Source organism: Tenebrio molitor, chromosome 3 (genome assembly GCF_963966145.1).
Source record: "Tenebrio molitor chromosome 3, icTenMoli1.1, whole genome shotgun sequence".
Lineage (NCBI taxonomy): Eukaryota > Metazoa > Arthropoda > Insecta > Coleoptera > Tenebrionidae > Tenebrio > Tenebrio molitor.
In genome coordinates this window covers 28,605,365-28,626,298 of record NC_091048.1, presented here as the reverse complement: position 1 = coordinate 28,626,298, position 20,934 = coordinate 28,605,365, and the positions used below count along the sequence as shown (strand labels likewise).

The 20,934-nt window shown below is 39.2% G+C and overlaps 1 protein-coding gene across 1 annotated transcript in view; it reads left to right on the top strand.

Moving 5' to 3' along the window:
- Nucleotides 1-292: 292 nt before the first annotated feature.
- LOC138126863 (homeobox protein Hox-B4a-like) overlaps nt 293-20,934 on the top strand; it is a 36,545-nt gene continuing 15,903 nt past the window's right edge. Inside the window, exon 1 of the mRNA XM_069042663.1 lies at nt 293-1,054. Coding sequence (XP_068898764.1) covers nt 448-1,054 — 607 coding nt within the window. The 5' untranslated portion in view covers nt 293-447. The remainder of the gene's footprint in view (nt 1,055-20,934) is intronic.

Sequence of the window (20,934 nt, the reverse complement as noted above, 5' to 3'; positions counted from 1 at the left end):
GAATTTATGTGGGGATATAAAGAACGATAAACAAAAATAATTTCCATTAAACACATGGTAAATCTTCCCCTAAAACAAAATCCCATTTATCTCGTGAGAAACAAATGATATAAACGGTTTCGTACAAATTGGACAGTTGATTGGTGGGACGTGACGAGTTAAGCCGCGCCCCCGTCCAATCCGGTGCGCGGTCGTCATTTTTAGGAAGCGTCGTCGGTTTCCTGCCGCGCCGGGATTGGTCGCGCGTTTAAACGGTGGGTTTGCCCGGCTAAAGAGCCCGTGTTGACTAGATTGGCAACTAGACGTTCACTTGTTACCAGATCCGTTAAAGATAGGAGGCTTTAACACGTGTCTTTCGGTGTCCGCTAACGAGAGGGCAAATTTGAAAAAAGTGGCGATCGCGATGGCGTCAGTGAAGGTGTGCGCGGTTTGACTGGTGGTGCGAAGATGCAAGAGACGGAGACGGAGCAGAGTAGCGCCGCCATGTCCCCGTACCTGTCGAGCCCGGCGTCGTCGAGGTCCCCCAGCCCCAAGTACGACGACGACGACGAGATCAGCGTGGGGTGTCCGAGTCCCAGTCCGGGGTGCTGCCGCGAGCCCGAGGACTACTTCAAGCCGCTGAAGCGCCTCAAGATGGTGGAGACGGAGCGGCGGACCTCGCCGACGGTCGAGCTCGACGAGCGGACGGACGGCGTCAAGAGCTTCTCCATTGTGGACATCCTGAACCACAAGCCGGCCAAGGCGCAGGGGACGCGCATCGTGCGCCCCTGGGACATCGACCCCGACGTGCAGCGCCTAGAGACCCTCCACAGACACCTGAAGGCGCAGCAGCTGGCGCTGCTCAGGCCGGAGTTCGCCGCCTTCAACGCCAGCTACGCCTCGGAAACGGGAAGTGACAGGTCCTCCAGTGTCGCGAGCGACTGTTGTTCGCCGGATATCGTGCCCCCGCAGAGGCACAGGCAGCAAGGGAAGAACCCCGGGGCCACCCCGCTGGACGCGCTCTTCCAGATGACCTCCAAGACGTTCGACTCCAGCTCCGGGGAGACGAGCGCAGGTGAGAATTAACACTAAGACACGGTGACCTCCACGTCTTCAAAAAAAAAAATTAAAGCTTGCCGCGCAAGAAATTCAGAGCCGGAGACTCTCACCGTAAATTAAACAAATTAATTAAATCGCTGGCTATTTATATAAATCCATCAATGATGATTCAACCAGATTGATGGATTTTTTACCACGAATCGTTGTCCATCAAGTGTAAAAATATTTTTCATAAGTAGATTAAAATGTGTTGTTGAGGACAAAGCCAACTGTGTGTTAACAATGAATGTCAGTTGAAGGGGACAAGAACAAACATTGCTAATTTCTGGCGATGCTGAAAAAACCAATTACAAAGCCCCAGCAAAAATCATCCAATTTATAGGAGCCTGTAAAAAATCGATTGAGATAAAATCTGGGGATTTTGGCGGCTTGTCGTAGACAAAAGCAATTAGATTATGACTCGGCACAATCCGTCCCGTTTCCTCACTTTAATTATCACAATATTTCTGCCTTTTAGTTTAACGATGTTAAAATATTGGAAAACGTGCGACTCTCGCGTTTGCTTTGCGCCCAATAAAATATTTACCGTCGGGACTAGTTTACGCGTTGTGTAGGAGCTAGAAAATAAACCGGAGTCGTAAAAATTTCTTTGGATTCGGTCTATAAAAACAAATAACAATGATGCGTGTTTTGAGGCAGGTTAATAAATTTTAGGCTTGTTTTGTCACTTTATTTGATTCTTTCTTGTCGACGGAGAAATTAGCGTTTGGGAGGTTTTTGCGCTTTCTAGCTAAGAGGTTTTTTGAGGGTTTGTGGTGTTTTGAGGAGTTGGTGATGGAAAAGAAGGTCGCTGTGTCCGAATATGTCAAAAATTGTAGAAAGTATGAATGGGACCGTTTTAGAATGTCTAAATCACAATAGACGTTTTGGAAATAATTGCAGTGTTGGAAATAACAAAGTATTGAAAAGCAATCATCGTGAAGGTTTGTTCAAATGGAAAATCAAATGGGTTTTAAATGTGTGATTGGAATTAAACAAAAGCAAAACATGAGGGCATACAGTGTGGTAGACTCATCGCTTAAGTAGTTAATTAATTAGTTAAATCTTGACCGGACTTGCTCAGAAAATTTCTAAATTTTTATTGTTTCATTAAGTCCAAATACGATTGGTAGAACGATTACGTCTGTAAATTTGTTTTATTTGAGATACCTAAACACCGTTGACGTTGTTTGGGAGGCCATGGATTATTTTTTTAAACGTTGGACACACTGTTTGATTTCCGTCACTAAAGTGTCTGACATGTAAACCTGACAAAATGTCTGAGTATTCTTCTATCGCAAACTAGTAAAACTGACAACAATGTAGGTACTAGACATTGACGCTATTTATAACCTCAAACTTAGAAAAATACAAACAGCTTTACTACCAAATTAAATACAAATTTTCCGTGGCCTCCCATTATACCAAATGCATTTTAGCTATATGTATTATGTTCTTATGCATCTTATGCATCTGAGTATCTACTTAATTCTACTTTGAATTTATATTTTCTTACTTCAATAAATAATTCAAATTAACAGTTCTCCGTTTCTAGACATTTTTCTTAGTCTTTGACAACAGTTTGTCGTTAATCGAACGGGTGAGTTTCTAGATCACTGAACTTACATTCATCTGTTCTTCCTTACGCAGTTATAAATCTATAGAATTAGGTACAACGTGTTACATTTTTATTTCCACATTTACTAAACGTTTTAACAGTTTTTGCCAAGTAATTTACTTTGACAGTTTGTTAAAATCGCAAAAAACACAAAACATGTGAAGGAACATTCAATTGTTCGTCGACCCTCGTTACGCGACAGTCGAATGATGCCCTAACAGTGTTTTATGCAGAAACGCCCAACAATTTATTTCTGAAAATATAAAAAAGAAAATGATTTATTTATTTATCTGTTCTGTTTAAAAAATATCAATGCGTAGCTCGTCAAAAAAAAAAAACAAATTTGTTTTACATATTTAAAATATTCTCAAACTTTTTAACCGCTCGTTACATTACTAATAGGTGTTCATTAATTAATTTGAAATTGGTCGATAAAATTTAGCATCAATATTTAGCAACAAATGTACGTTTTTTCTTTATCTGGATTAAAATGTATTTCTTACCGGATCGTTGGTTTCTGTTATTTCCCAAAAATTATGTGAGCCCATCAAAATCTAAATTTCCTGTTCTTTGCTCATTTTCCTCATTAATAGAACTAAAATGTAAACTGAACTGAAATCTGTGTTGTTAATTAAAATTTTAATTAGATTAAGTTAGTGAGTGAATTATTTATAGCTAATTTATTTTCATCGCGAATAGACTGATGAAAAATTATGTCAGACAAAATTATTGTATACACACATCTTTCTATTGGTTGTTCTTCACACATTGATGCTTTTGAAGTTTTACCCTCGAGCTTTCCCCTACAAAAGCGTCAGCAGGATCGGTTTACTACATTGACATTTATAATCAATTTCCGGATTTGAGATCCTTATCGAAATGTTCTACATGTTTAAATAGTTCTGTGAGTCAATAATTTAAATAATTTTAGTAAAAAGGTGGCACCCTAACAAGCTTAGTAAGTGTCTTAAGTGCACCAACACACTTAACACACGGCACGACAAAAGATTCGACTGTCTTCGACATCTCTATTTTCCATTCTTTGAGTAGGTTCTCAACGACTCTTTTAGCGATACCTACTGTCGTCTACCTTTGGCAAAATATTTTAAATAATTTGCATTGTAAACACCGTTGCCGTTATTTTTTTAACGTTGGACACACTGTTTGATTACCGTCACTAAATTGCCTGAGATGAGGACCTATCAAAATGAATATAACATGTTGCTGAATTTCCCGCGATGTCTGAGTATTCTTCTATTGCAAACTAGTAAAACTGGCAACAATGGACTAGACATTGACGCTGTTTATAACCTCAAACTTAGAAAAACATAACCTAATTGAAGAGACAGCTTTACAACCAAATTACATAAATGCAAAATTTCCATGGCCTCCCATTATACCAAAACAACGTGAATGCATTTTAGCTCTCGTTTCACAGTTTTTAACAAAACAAAAAATCAAAGCACTGCTGTAATATAATTTCCTTTCAAGAGCAAATCGTCTTTCCAAACAATTTCTTTTTATTTTGAAAATAAGAAGGCATTTACAAAATTTATTTAATTACATACCTATTCTTTTTAAATTATTCAAAAAAATTTCAAAATATAGGATATATGGGCCTAATCCCTTTATGGAAATCCACAAAATTGGCACTATGATTGTTTTGACGAACGAAACTTTCTTTGCCTTCTTTAGAACAAAAAATTTGGTATGTTTCCATTGTTTTGGAACTTCTATTCGTTCTAGCGAATCGATGTTTCGCTTTTTAGAATAGTCACCAAACAATCATCCAAATATTTCAATTTTCAAAAAATTCTGCAGTTGAATAAATCATTAAAAAAAATTCTTTTTGCTTTTCACTTCTCTTAAATACATTAATGAAAAAGGTAATTTTACGTACTCCCATGCGGACAAGAAGTAACTCTTTTTCGGACGCACTTTTTCGTACGCACTTTTTTGGACGTACTTTTCAAGGCATGGACCGTGGCGTCATCTGTTGGTCTATTTAGTAAGTTAACAACGAAACCGACAAAACCGAGTAAACCGACTGAACATCAACGAATATTTGACAGTTAAATTTACCTAACCAAATTGTTTTATTTGCAAGTGTTGTATCGTTTACTTCTGGTAATGGTTGTTTGGCGAAAAAGTAAGAAAATGAACGTTGACGGAGTCGATAGCGACAGTGAAATTGACGAAGCGATGATTGATACGCCGCCGGACATTGCGAACGAAGCGCTGCAAAACAAGACTTACTTCCGAAAAAATCTGGAGACCTGTATATAAAGATTTGTATTTCTTCGCTTTTGTGAAAAGAAAGCAAATAGGACATTTTCACTGTAATTAGTTATTTTCTTCCTCTTGCATCATTGTAGTTACTATAATGAATTTGTAATTTTTTCAAGGATGTCTTTTGCTCCTCGTAAAAAAGTGCCTTTTGTCCTCGCCTGTTTTCAAGTCTCGGCTCCGCCTCGACTAGAAAACCCAAACTCGGACAAAAAAGATGCACTTTTTAGCCTTTATACACAAATAACTATTATGTATTCGGTGGAAGCAGTAGTTCTAATGAAGACTCCATTACTTCTGAGCTACTCCAAAAAGAAGATATTAAAAACTTCCGGTGACTTGCTGCGGACTTGAAATTCGCAAACCATCAATTTTGTTTTTTAATCTGGGAAACAAAAAGCAATCACATGGTGTCAGGTCAGGACTGTAAAGCGGATGCTCTAATAACCCTACTTCTAAAACTACAAAAGTTGCCTTTAAAAGGCCATAAACTCCAATATTAATTTTTTTGGAGCTACACCATTTCAGATTTTGAAAAAAATATAATAAAATAGTCTTCACACTTCTAAAGTGTTAACTGGATTAGGATCTTTGATAAACATTCTTCACTCTCATCCTTTTAATTTTTTGTTTTGACGGTGGTATTTCCAGTAGTTTTTTTTTTGTATTTCTTTAGAGATCCTTTTTTACTCGTCTCAAAACAAAATTATTTCAAACTTAAATAATTCGTCATAATCGTTGCAAACAGTTCTTTCACAATATGCTCAATTGTCAAAAACAGAACAAAATCTTTCGAGGCATTTTATGCATACAGGGTGTCTCAAAATCAGCGAATTCCGAATTCAGAGCATGATAGGGAAGGACCTAGTGGAGCTCAAAAAATACTTAGAAAAAAATTTCGCTCTTCCTGAAGAAGATATAAGCACTTTAATTTTGTTCAATACATAGCAGCCTTCATATCCACAGTGACAAAATACTAGCTACGTTGCCGTTCCATTTTTAAGAAAAATTACAAAAATTTAAGATTTTTTTTACTCCAAAGTAAAGCTATTCTTCAAAAAATTGTCTTTCGTTATTATTTTCCACTGTATTTGAAGAAAACGTATGTACCTACTGGAAAGAGTGCACCTTCAGACCAATGTATCTTTGTGGGGGGAGTCCCGATTTTTTTTAATTTCCATATTTGGACTACTGAAATGATCCCCTACAACGCTCTTAATTTGAAATTCGCGAATTTTGACACCCTGTATAAAAAAATTGCAAAAAAACTCAACAACACAAAACACCAACTCAACACAAAATTCACCACAAAACAAGATCTCATTTATTCTAGAGAGACAACTGATACATTAGTTTCCAAAAATATTCAGTGCACCCCACGTATACTCACATTGAGCGGCGGAATTTTCAAACCACCCTCGTATCTCTATGATAGGTAGGTACGTCTTTTAATTTTTTTTTTCTTTTTGTGTTGCAAGAAGTAAAATGGAGTTAAGTCTGGTTTAAAAACATTCCAATTTCTTAGATTTAATTTTAATTGAAGCGTCGATACTTGTCCAAACATGCATGGTTTTATTTTATTTTTTAACAGTATCGAACCGAAATTAACCTCTCAGCCCATCACAGCTGTCCTAACACTTCTAACATAAACTAAACTGCAAAGTATATAAAGTTCCGAAATTAATTTTACGGTTATGTTTTAATTTTAAACTGAAGTATAATATCCCTCCGATCAATATTTACTTGCAATAACATTTTTAATAGCGATTTTACAACTTTTGCTCCTATTCAAAAATAAATCTCGCCCCACATATTTCGTCGTTATGCAACAAAAAAAAAAAAAAACCTCGGCTCCACACTCGAGACTTTTCAATTTGCGCTCACGTGCCCTCGCATTGTCCGATACGATCTCTGCAATTTATCTTACGAAATCGCAATCAGATTTGTAGATTTCAACAAACCCTCCTCCTAGAGTGACGTCCGAAATCGTCGATATTGGCACCTCGGGTCAGATTATACAACCGATACGGCGCGGATTTCCCCCGACCCGAGTCCCATTGAAACCTAATGGAGCCATAAATCCGGTTGCCAAATCGAATCGGGGCACATGTTATTAAGTGGATATCGGAAAAAAGCGCGCACAGACGACTTCATTCCAATTATTACAAAATGAGCCGCCCAATAATGATCGCGGGCCCAAATTAAAAAGTGGCCGCCGTGTGAGGTCCCGACTTTCTTCCGCGCTAATCGACGATGGTGGGGGCGGCGACCGGCACGACTCCGCCGCCCTACCGCCGCTTTTTCGCCGCTAATACACACGTCAAACTGGCGAAAAGCGCTCGTTTGCATACGTAATGCGAAATCGTTAGTGCGGGGCCCACGAGCAAGGTGTCAGAAAACTTCTAAGTACTTTATAATTGCCGGGTGGCGGCGGTAATGACGACGCCGGGGAACAGCTCGTCTCGGAGGCCCTAGAGGGCACAGTGATTGGCGGAGCTGATGAGGCGAAGACGAGGCTCGCCAAATAAAAAACAAAAAAAAAAAGGATTTGTGGCGGCAGGAAATGTGCATCCAATTTAAGTAATTGGTTTGATTTCGGAGCGGAAGCTGCATCGTCCACTTCGGGCGTCCAGGACGGCCTTTCCGGTGCGTCGACAACGGCAAGTGTGCTCGCTCTGAGGTCCGAATTTGTATTTAGTCGGCGTTGGTGGTTTCCGTTTCTCCTTCGCGTCCAATTAGCCGCGGAGTGTTAAATCAATGTAACAGCGTACGGCATCGAAAACAGAGCTCTCATTGTCGCTCTCCGGCACAAAAACCCCATCGTCTCTCGGTGAGTGTGTGATACCGCATAATATAAAGTTGTTGGTCACTCAATTAGCCAGAAAACGCTCAATATTCAGTACCATCGGCTTCTTTGACCATCTAGCCTCTCCAATTAGTGTGAACCGTCGCTCGGGGCACCGGCGGCACCTTTGATCTCGAAAAATACCTGCCAACGGTGAGACTGTGCCGGATGGTGCGAACGCACCACCGAGGTGGTCACAGTCCGACCGCGGCGGCCGCCAGAATGTGAAACTGCCGCGTCCTCTCGCGCAAAGACGACGTCACAGTCTGGCGCGTCCCGTCTTCTTCTCTTTTTTCATTCGGAGTCGTGTACATCGCCAGTTTAACGTGATCACATTCTCAGCTCGTAATCCGAAATCTTGTACGACAACGTTTCGGACGCATTCTTCGGAGTGATCGGTGATTTAATTGGTGATGGCAGGACATTAATTTGACAAGCTGCCGGTAATCTGATCGGATTTTTTCCGACAATCCATTGTTATTACCTAATTACTTTAATTGCCACTTTCCTGGGACCGATTATCGATCTATTAAATAACCACGGCAATTTGCCCATCATCCTGACATCCGAGTGTCACTCGCGGGGCGAACCACCACCGAAAAACAACCATTCCATCTGACGTATGTCCCCTTGTACACTCCTCCAACCTCCAACACTGAACCAAACCCAACAGGACTTTCACCACGCGATACCCCATTCATCCAGGAGTGCCACAAGATATATAACATCACCTTATCTTATCAGCGTCGGCCCCAAAAACTACTTCCGAACCTCAGCCCGCCCCTGCGCCGTTTTTGTCCCGGATCAATCCGGTTGAAAATTGAATCAATTTCAGTTGCGGCAAGGACTTAATGATACCAAAACACGGCACTTCGCGCGGACACAGCTCTGGTCGAGGCCCCGGCGGTAATTTTTTTACGATTCCATTAGTGAAAATTTAAATGTTACGTCACACGTATTTAGCTCCTCTTAATTTATTATTTGAAGATGCGGTGTCGACAAATTTACGATTTATTAGCGTCGTAAAGTATCGGTAAAAGCCTGGACAAGGATATGGAGTGGACATTTTTTTTTCGTGTTCGTGTTGTGTAAATGTTTGTTGAAAAAGTGGAAAAGAGTCGTTAGCGCATTTTGTATAAAACAGCAATTTATTGACTTGGCGGGGGCGCCGTTTCGATTTTTCACCCCTGCGTTAATTGCACGTATCGGTGTATTATTAGGGTGGGAAAACACTGGTGGCACATTTCTACAATCGACAACAAAAAATAATGCTGATGGTGACACCTGACGAAACATTTTGTTTGAGTTTGGGTGGAAATGAGAGACGCGGACAATAAACTGCGCAGGAAGTTTAATTAGTAATAATTATGATAATTAATTAGTCGAAGTAACGGTAATGGACGCGCCACTTTCACGATATCTAACCCACAATTACCAATTTCCTGCAGATATTACCGATTTGGCATCACTAGAACAAGTGCAATGAGCGAAATAATTTATTCAATTAATCACAATTTCTAATTGATTCATAGCTCCATCCCAGGATTGCATTTAGTTCTTTTTCTTGTTATCTAACCCGCAATTACCAACTTCTTCAGATATTACCGATCTGGCACTGCTAGAATAAGAGCAACAAGTAAAATAACTAATTTAATTAATTACAATTTCCAGTTGATTTATTGCTTCATCTCAAACTTGTATTTCATTCTTTTTTTATAGTTTTTTATCCCACAATTACCAATTTCTCTAAGACAACCGATTTAGCACCATTGGAACAAGTCCAACAAGGAAAATAATTAATTCAACTAATTACAATTTGTAACTGAATAATTGCTCCATCCCAAAATTTTGTTTAGTTCTTTCTCTTATCGCTATTTAACGTATAATTACTAATTTGGCATAATTAGGACATGTACGACAAGCGGAATAATTAATTCAATTAATTTCAGTTCCTAATTGGTTAATTGCTCCACCCCAAAATTGTGTTTAGTTCTTTTTTTGTCGTTATTTAACCCACGATTACCAATCTTCCTTCAGATATTAGATATTACCCATTTCGCCCTACTAGAACTAGGACAACAACTAAAATAACTACATAATTCAATTAATTACAATTGCTAATTGATTAATTCCTCCATCCGAAAATTGTGTTTAATTTTTTCTTTTATCACTATTTAACCCACGGTTACTAATTTCCTTCAGATATGACTGATTTGGCATCACTAGAATATGTGCAACAAATGAAATTATTAATTCAATTAGTTTCAATTCCTAATTGTTTAACTACCCTCAAAGTGGTGTTTAGTTCTTTGCCCTATCGTTATCTAACCAACAATTTCCAATTTCCTTCAGATATTACTAATCACAAGGACAAGTATAGCAACCAAAATAAATAATTTAATTAATTACAATTTCTAATTGATGAATTGATCAATTGCAAAATTGTGTTAGTTCTTTCTTTTATCGCTATTTAACCCACAATTACCAATTTCCTCCAGATATCACCGATTTGGCATCACTGGAATTAGTGCAACAAGCGGAATAATTAATTCAATTAATTTCAGTTCCTAATTGATTAATTGCTCAACCGAGAATTGTGTTTAGTTCTTTTTTGTCGTTATCTAACCCACAATTACCAATTTCCCCTCAGATATTACCGATTTGGTCCTACTAGAACGAGTATAAGTGAAATAATTAATTCAATTAATTAATATTTCTATATGATGAATTGCTCCATTCCAAAATTGTGTTTACTTCTTTTTCTTATCGCTATCTAACCCACAATTATTAATTTCCTTCTGATATCAACGATTTAGCATCACTAGAACATGTGGAACAAATGAAATTATTAACTCAATTAATTTCAATTCCTAATTGATTAATTACCCCATCCCAAAGTGGTGTTTAGTTCTTTGCCCTATCGTTATCTAACCAACAATTACCAATTTCCTTCAGGTATTACCGATTTGGCATCACAAGGACAAGTGTACCAACCAAAATAAAAAATTCAATTAATTACAATTTCTAATTGATGAATTGATCAATGGCAAAATTGTGTTTAGTTCTTTCTTTTATCCCTATTTAACCCACAATTACCAATTTCCTCCAGATATCACCGATTTGGCATCACTGGAATTAGTGCAACAAGCGGAATAATTAATTCAATTAATTTCAGTTCCTAATTGATTAATTGCTCAACCGAAAATTGTGTTGTTCTTTTTTTGTCGTTATCTAACCCACGATTACCAATTTCCCCTCAGATATTACCGATTTGGTCCTACTAGAACGAGTAGGTATAAGTGAAATAATTAATTCAATTAATTACAACTTCTATATGATGAATTGCTCCATTCTAAAATTGTGTTTACTTCTTTTTCTTATCGCTATCTAACCCACAATTATTAATTTCCTTCAGATATCAACGATTTGGCATCACTAGAACAAGTACACCAACCAAAATAAATAATTCAATTAATTTAAATTCCTAATTGATGAATTGCCCCATCCCAAAATGGTGTTCAGTAATTATCGAACCACAATTACCAATTTTCCTCAGATATTAAAGATTTGGCATAATTAGGACACAAGCGGAATAATTAATTCAATTAATTTCAGTTCCTAATTGATTAATTGCTCAACAGAAAATTGTGTTTAGTTCTTTTTTTGATATTACCGATTTGGCACTACTAGAACAAGTACAACAACTAAAATAACTAATTCAATTAATTACAATATCTAATTGATTAATGGCCCCATCCCAAAATGGTGTTTAGTTCTTTCTCTTAATTTATTGCACTCTGTGATGAAAACTTTATACGTCCGAGTTTACTGCCTAGATATGCATCAGCTCTATATTAATTCTTCAAATAACAGTCAACAATTTTATGACCACTGAGTTAGTCTGTGGAGTTTTATAGTCACCATTACAATAGAAATTCTTGTAGCGTCATGTTTTAATTAAGACCATAAACACCGAAACCGTCGAAAATTTTGACCCGAATTTCGAGATCTCTTTTACGACCTCCACATCTTCGATTAAAACCAAGAATAATAATAAAGATAAGACCGACTAGAAGAGTGGTCTCGCTCGTTGAAAACCCACCGGTCTGACAGTATTTTTAGCAATCGAGTGTCGGTAATGGAGGTAACTGTAAAAATTTGCAAGCGTAATTGACTCGCAGACACTTACAAATGCCAACTCAAGTCGACGAGTTTTTGCCGGCGTGAAAAATCTTAATTGTCAATTTGCTGGCGAGAGCGCGCACCACCTTGTTGCGACTAACGAGAATCGGGAGTTTTTCGCCCGCAACCTTTGCGCCCATGAGAAAGTCATACCGATTTGATTGCGTAATGGCAGCGACGATCAAATCGTCATAACCAAATCGCACACCACCGCGTTCTCACAATTTAAAAATAATTGCGGTCGGTACTACGTGGTAGAGCTACCGAACGTTGAAATCACGCCAACAAAAAATCATTATACGTGATCATCGGAGGCTTTTCTGATCGACTAGTACCGCGCGCTACCGACTTTAAATGCGCCACGTACACATGAAAAGCGAGCCGACCTCTTCGGCTCTTGTAATCAGTGGAACACGGCAGTGGAGGTTTTTGTTGGCTGTTTTTTAGCCGAGGCGATGGGTTTTCTACCGAACTGGACACGGTTGCTGTCGAGGTGCTTTCGAACATCCAGATCCACCGGTTTCTACAATTATAATCATAATATTCACGAATAAGCTGAGCTAAGCAACGACGGGCGCGGTTAACATTTGGATGGGTGGCCCCCGAAAAACCGCATTTCGTTATACCTAGTTTTTACGAACTTTCCCTGATGCTTGTTTTAGGTACTAAATTCTCTTTTCTTTCTCGTCCTGGAATAAACAGTGATTTGTCAAGTGAACCCAACGATTTATTTATTTATTGGCGTTTTATTGCTTATGCATCAATCTTCCTGTGACAGGATTCTCATTAATGTTAATGCGTTAGGAATTGATTTTTTTGGGTTGTTGTGTTTTTTGCTTAATTAGACAGTCGAGTGTGTAAATGTGTCTTCTGTTATGATGCATAATGAGACAAATTTACACAGAAAAACCGTCAAGATTTCCATGACCTCCCCTTATGCAAATGACGAGTAAATATGGATTATGCATTCCACATTGACGACCCACGGGTCTGTCTTCTGTGAAGATTTTTTGTGCGAGAGGAGTTGAGATGTCTGTCAGCAGTTGAAAGATTGAAGTGGTGCAGTTTTTGGAAAAATTTTGAAAACACCCTGTATAAATTTTGAAAACGAGGTAAAGACACCTTTGCTTTATTTTCTTTTTTGTTTAGTCCAAAACAAGAATGCTTTAGATCAAGATATTTCTGTCACAAAAGTTATATCCAAAGAGTGCGTTTTTCTCAAAAAGATTTTTTTATAATTTCATTACAGTTAGGTAACACATTTTTTGATTTCTTTTTTGGAGTGAAAATCTCTTTAGGCGCACCGCGACATTATTCCCGGGCGTTGAATTAGTTTTACTGTTGCGCCGTCACGCGTCAGGCGTCACGTCACACGCTCCGAAGTGAAAGGCTCATTCGAGTTTAGCCGAGCGGCGAGAAACAGTCCAACATTCTTCGTCCTTTTGTCCAAAACAAAGAATCTTTAGGTCAAGCTTTCCACAACCCTTAACATTTGGCATTATTTCCTAACGCAAAAAATTCAGTTCGCGTGAAATAATATTAATAAATAATATCCCCTGCGTCGTGAAGGTGGCAAGTCCCCGCCTTCCACTTCTCGGAAATTAAAATAAATCACAAAACTTCTTCTGTAATGTTCGCAAGGCCTTCGCATCGCCTCTGCCACCTTTAATTATGTGGGGCACTGCGAAACCGCTAACGACGATGCCGGCGCAATTGCATAAAACCCCTTTGCAGAATTATAAGCGAATTATCTGTACAACGTCCCGGAGCCGTCCCAGCCCGGATCTTCGTCCTACGGCGCCGCCCCCGACCTCCTCGGCGGGTCGATTAGCGTGCCTCGCGCCAGTTAATCCCCGCGAACGAGAAAATGACAGGTCCCGGTTGTAAATGCGAATTTCAATTAGATTTGCAGGAGTGACAGCGTGATTACTGCACCCTGGAATAATCGAACCCCGATTGCGTAAGACGTACCCCCGGCGAAAACAAAAGAAAACCAACAATGCACTCGAGGGACCGTAAATCACGAATTTAATTGACTGATATATTATTAGGTCGGTGATTTATCGACCGCACTCGGCTCTCGCCGCCTTCGCTGACCTCTCGAGACCGCGTCTTCGCATTTGCATGCCGGGGTTGCGACGCGCCCCCCGCACGCAACAGATCCCGATAACGGCACGACCCTTGATTATTTTCGACGTAAATGGCCCTAATTAGGTAATGATTTTCTGGCGGGGGCGGCGCGCTACATCTCGATGCGGACCATCAATCGAGGTTAGGGGCGCGAGCGCCTTTGTCGGGGCTGGCGCTGTGGCCGCCGCGTTTTATTGCCCCACTAAAAATACGACAGGTTTATTGGCGATTTATTGCTTGGTAGCATTGTCTTTGCTTGTGCTTTGTCTAATTGCCCCCATCCCGGTTTACTGCCCCCGACTTTCAAATTTTTATCTTAAATGGGAATTAGATTTACGCCGCTGGGGCCGGCTATTAATTCCAAGGATCACCTTTTATTGCGCCCTGACGGAGCCCTAAAACCCCGCAAGAGGAATGCCAGACCCACACTTAAAACATATCTTTACCACTACCCCCAACAGAAACTTTCCTACATTTTTTACACAATTGCTACTTTGGCAATGGCAAGTGTGCTTAATCTCTCGACACAATTTTGAATATTTTCGAAAATATAACGAACAAAAAGCACAACTAAAGATAAATATGAAAGCAGAAGAATTAATGTAGCAAGACAAATGTCACATAAAATATAGAAAACTGGAAAAACATCACAAATATAAAATGAACAAGCTGTTGACGTTTTTACACACTTTAGAATCTCATTCATTTACCACCTCCTTACATTTTTTTAAATTGTAGATCAAAATCCTCAGAATCGCGCTCTTGGCAACCGCAAATGTGTGCTTGCTCTGATGCCCCTTTTTTGATAAATTTTCTAAAATGTAATGAACAAAAAGCAAATGTGAAGCTAAATATGAAGTAGAAAAAAATATACAAAAGTCAAAAGTGAATGTGCCACCACATAAAATCGACAAACGTTGAAAAACATCACAAATATAAAATGTACAAGCTGTTGGTTTTTTTAAAACACTTTAAAACCCCATTCATTTACCACCTCCTTACATTTTTTTTTAATTGTAAAACAATTTTCTAAGAATCGCAGTCTTGGCAACGGCAAATGTGCTTACTCTGATGCCTCTTTTTTGGTACATTTTCTAAAATGTAACGAACAAAAAGCAAATGTACCTATATAAAAAGGTAAAAGTGAATATGGCACCACATAAAATGGACAAACGTTGAAAAACATCACAAATATAAAATGCACAAGCTGTTGGTGTTTTTAATACACTTTATAATCCCATTCTATTATCACCCATCTACACTTTTCTATTGTACAACAATTTCCTCAGAATTGCAACCTTGGCAATGGCAAGTGTGCTTAATTTGGCGTCCCATTTTATTTATTTTTTTAATATAAAACAAGAAAAAGCAAATCTAAAGCTAAATATGAAAGCAGAAGAATGTATATGACAAAATAAAAGTGCATATGGCATCACATAAACATAGACAAACGTTGAAAAACATCACAAATATAAAATGCACAAGCTCTTGATGTTTTTAACACATTTAGAACCCTGTTCTATTATCACCTCCCTACATTTTTTATTGTAGAAGAATTTTCTCAAAATTGCAATTTTGGCAATGGCAAATGTGCTTACTTTGTTGTCCGCTTTTTGAAAATTTTTCGAAATGTAATGAACAAAAAGCGAATCTAACGCTAGATATGAAACCAGAAGAAAATGCGTAACAAGGAAAACTTCATATGGCATCGCATAAAACTCGAGAAACCTTAGAAATATAAAATGCACAAGATATTCATGCTTTTATACACTTTAGAACCTCATTAATTTACCACCTGTCTACATTTTTTTAATTGCAGAACAATTTCCTCCGAATCTCAACTTTGGCAACGGCAAATGTGCTTACTCTGTTGCCCAGTTTTTGAAAATATGACATCACATAAAATTCCTAATATAAAATGCACAAGCTCTTGGTGTTTTTCCACACTTGAGAACCCCATTCTGTACCATGAACAATGAATTACCATGCCCGCGCAAGCCATTTCACATTTTTCTCCCACTAAAAAAATACAAACACAAAACTACACTTCTTGGACACTTCGATTTTGCTCAGCGCCGCAAAAACCCGCTAATGACATTCCGCAAAGGCACGAAGCGCTGCATTGATTCAAATTATTTACCTGAACGGCCTCCTGATGGATTTTTCTTTGCTTCATTTTAATTTCCTAGAAGCTCGCAGATATCGCCTCCAAGTCCCACCTCTACCTGATATTTATTGATATTGTTTCACATAATGGAAATTATAGAAGCCGCAACAAATCGCCGTAATTAATTAATTCTTTTTGCCGACTCTTAATAACGGACGCTCTGTGAAGTGCATCGATTGCGGAGCTCGTTGACGTTTTTGTCCTGGCGAAAGCGTTGCAAACCAAAAAATCGACAAAAACATTTTACACCCTGCACGTTAATCGCGCAATTATCTCATAACAATTACATTCTTATCGTTGCTCATTACACGAGCACCGCAATTACGATTAAAATGAATTTTTAAAATGACACTGTCGCAGTCGCGCCCCAGAAGTGTATGGGCGTGGCTAGATTTCCACTGCATTGTCGTACACTCGCCACCACGTGACGTCCACTTCTAGTCGTGTCGCGTCCGTGCCCTTTGGCCCGCCGTTGCACGTTTCTAAATTGCGCAAAGGCCTCTTTAGCAACGCGACCAATAAATTATCGTAATAACTGAGCGGTAATACGAAAACAATTTGCGCCGTAACGAGTCTTACTATTAAGATATAAATCACGGAGAGGGAATTTTTCTGCTCTCGTCTGTTATTAGTTGGCGTCGTCGACGTCGGCCCGTTTCTTCTAATTGCAATTTGATATTTACCAGACATAGTTAAGCACTAGTTAGTATCGTTTACTAATTGTACCGTGTTTAGTGCACAACCCCTAAGTTCCAGTCGAAGATCGGGTGATCATAGTTCGTGTGTGTGTATTACGCCAAATTGGTAACACAATCTGTGGTGGTTTCGCTCTTCGGGGGGTGGTGCCCCTGACTAATATGTCGCTCTGCTGAGTGATTTATCCGACTGCGGTGCCCCCTTCGGCCTATATGTCACTATTACCCTGACACCTTCTTTAATCTGGATTAGGTGTTATTTGTTTGTTTGAGGATACGTTTTATTGCTTCGTTGAACGGCGCTGTTTGTCTAAATTAAATGGACTCGAGACACCTAATTGATCACAGAAAAAATTCACACACCGATTCGGACCAAACAAAAATAATTTTTTCTGCAACTGTACGCGAAACGAGCACTTCGCGCACCTAAAACAAGTTGTGTAGGTATAATATACATGTTGGCCGCGAATCCTTTAACATCCTTGAAATTGTCATGCCTCGGCCGCAAGCGACCTCGGCGACAATTTTTGTTTCGATGCGTTAAAAAATTATTTCTATTTTCCCACTTTCGTTACCCGACTGACACATCCTTGCACTTGAAACTTGAAAAGTAATAATTCCTCGAAACAGTTGTTTCCTGCGCAATGAAGAAATTGCAACAATTTGTCGTTGTTTAAAAGGTGTGAACTGAATGCAGGTGTCTCGTATTAAGCGTAATTGCAGTAAATTAAATAATTGGTTGCGTCGGAAGAGTTCAAGTGAAGTTTTGAATGTATTTTTTTTTTGTGTTTTGTGTGAATTAAGAAGCGACAAGTTTGGGCCTGTCTGGTAATAAATCGCTTTGACAAATGGCGAGGGCACAACATGTCAACCCGAATGGATCTCAAGTGCGTCCCTAAACGCGTTCGACATCTCGGAGTGTCACAACACCGCCACCTGATCCGCTGCCCCCCGGATTTATTTTTCGCCGCCGCCACAATAGCCTACGGGACGATTAATCACGCGGCTATTTTCGTTGGCCGATATTAATTAAAGGGAGATAATTAGCGCAGGAAAACGCCACGTCAGTTTACTTTGTAGAAAACGGGCGCGGTTTTTGTACCCATCACCCAGGAAATTGGGATCGTTAGGTTTATTAAATAATTAATTAATCCGTGGTTATTGCCTGGCGAGGGTTCGTCCGGGGCGCACGATAAAACTCCGGTTTATTAATATCGTCACCGGGCTCGCTCGTATATCTGGAGATGGCGGCCTGATTTACGGCCGCTCCCACCGAATTTTAATTCGAGACATTCGATTTTCGGGAATTATGTAACGAGGATCTCGTTAATTTGGACAGGTGAATTATGCTTCCACCAGGAATTTGCTGTCGTTTCCGCCGGAACCGGGACCGCTCAGAGACAGAACCAAACAGTTTTCTAATTTTATGTAGTTATTTCTTTAGAAAATCTACCTCAAAGCTTCATTTATTTCCCTTTTATAACAATACAGTTATACAGGGTGTTTTTGAAAGTTGTGCAGAAATATTAATCACGAGCTACTGGCTTCATGTAAAACTCGGAAAAAATATTGTAGCAAAAAAATAAATGTCATTTCATTTTTTGACAGAATTTTTTAAATATTTTTTCCGAGTTCTACATGAAGCCAGTAGGTCGTGGTTAAAATTTCTGCATAACTTTCAAAAACACCCTGTATAGTGAAGTTAAGCAAGATCGGACGCGGTCAGCATTTGGGTGGGTGGCCGCCGGAAAGTTCCGTCAATACTTTATAGATACATTACAGGATTTACATGATATGGTAAAGGAATTATCATTACTTGATTGAAATCTCCGGAATGATAAATTAACCCGGCCTCGATGCGGTGCCCCTTTTTTTAATAGTAGTAATATAGTAAATGTGTAATGTGCGTATAATCCAAATAATAAATTTAAACGTCGCACCTGCAATAAACATCAAATAAAGAAAATAATAAATCAAATATGTATATAAAAAAATGCAGAAACCCGGAAAAACATGAGGAATTAATTTGAAGATTTTTTTGAAATTTGACCTGAATGATTAACATCGTGTGGTAAAAATGTCGAGTGTTAAAAACCGCATTTCTCTTGGTTTGGTAGCGTTTTTGCTGAATTTAAACCTCCAACAAACATCTTCCAGAACAACTCTCGGCAATTCGAAGAATTTAAAAAAGGCAAACTCGAATAACTGGTAAGTTCTTCGTAGAAGATGAATGGTTTTACGATTCTCGAGATATTTGAAATGGAGCAACCCCACACTTACAAGATCAGGAAACCGAAACGAGAATAATGTCGTTGTAACAGTAATTTAGAGATTAATCAATCGGTGCGGTTGTCAATGCAGCACCGGACATATGTAAAATAAATGTTAATGGTCGTTAATGCGCCGCTACAAAAGCAATAACTAATAGCTATTACTGGAATAGGAAAAAATCCGGACAATATAACTTAGCGACAAGTCTTAGCGGCTTAGCAATTTACTGAAGCGACCGCCGGCAATCAGGAAGCGAGTGTTTGGTTTTTCTCCTTTTTAAGCAATTTTCAGCTTGTTTAGTTTTTATTCGGTCCAGCATCGGCCACATATTTCGTAATCCACTGGTTAGGGTAATCGTTCGAGTCTAATTGTGCGGAGGTTTCTTCGAGTGCATCCAGTTAAGCCGACTTAACTCATTACCTACTTAGCCGAGTAGAGATTGGTTTCGGCCGATCGAGTTGTGACAGTTTAGGGTGCCGCGAACAAACATGGCTACCGCATTAAGGGCCTGGTTTATGTTGAGCAGGCGACTTATCTCGGATCAAATGGGAAAGGCGGCCGAACATAGTTGGCTCTGTTTCACCTAAGCGCACTAGATTATAGTTGTTGATAAACAAAGCACGCCCAGGCGCATCAAGGAGGCCGACACCGGCGACATCTGCCTAATTGTCGATGGCGATTTTTTCCACGGGGCCAATCGGGGCGAAAGTTGCCCGAACAAGAGAAGAAACAGCTCGTTTCCTGTCGTAACCGGCGGCTTTGTCTGAATTGTTTGGTCATATGTCGAGCCACCGAACATTTTGGTAGCGAGGTCCTGTCGCTGCCTAGATCAAATTATCAAATGCGACTGTGAAATCGAGACTTCGTAAGGCCGACGGCTTTTCTTCTTTTCGAAGGTGATTGATGCACGATTGACATTAACGGACAAATGAGCGTGGAGCGCGCTGGGATGGATCGGTTGAGCTTAATTGGCGCTGGCGTCGCACGGAATGACACTAAACGTGCGATTGTCATAATACGAAAATCGATTCGAAATTGTCAAAAACCCTGTCATCTCTCACGTCTTGTTATCTTGAAAAAGAGTACAAATTCGCATCGATTTACCATATTTCTCGTGATTTTTCTTCATTCAAAAACTTTATTATATCGGGTGTTCATTTAAATTTATCGTCAAAGCTGGCGTTGAAGAGTCGATTGTGAACGCACCACTGCGTCTGAAGGTAAAAACACAAACAACGCAAAAAGCAAGGTTTTTTAAACAGCTGATCCGTGCTTCATTTAAATTTCCCCTCAAAGTTGGCGTTGAAGAGTCGATTGTGAACGCACCACTCGTCAGTATGCAGAGTAAAAACACAAACAACGAAACAACGCAAAAAGTGAGGTTAAAGTTAAACAGGTGATCCGTGATTTACTGATCTGTAATCTGTGGTGCGTTCACAATCGACTCTTCAACGCCAACTTTGAAAACAAATTTAAATGAACACCCGATATTACTGTTTTAGTGATGAAACTTTTCACTGCGGACGTCCATTCTATTACGAATATGTACTGGAATCCCTCAAGGCTCCGTTTTTGGGCCACCGATTTTCATATTTTGAAAAGTGATGGAGCAACTTCTTGAAAAAGTAAGAATCCAGATTAGTTTGTGATTAGGATTTTGAAA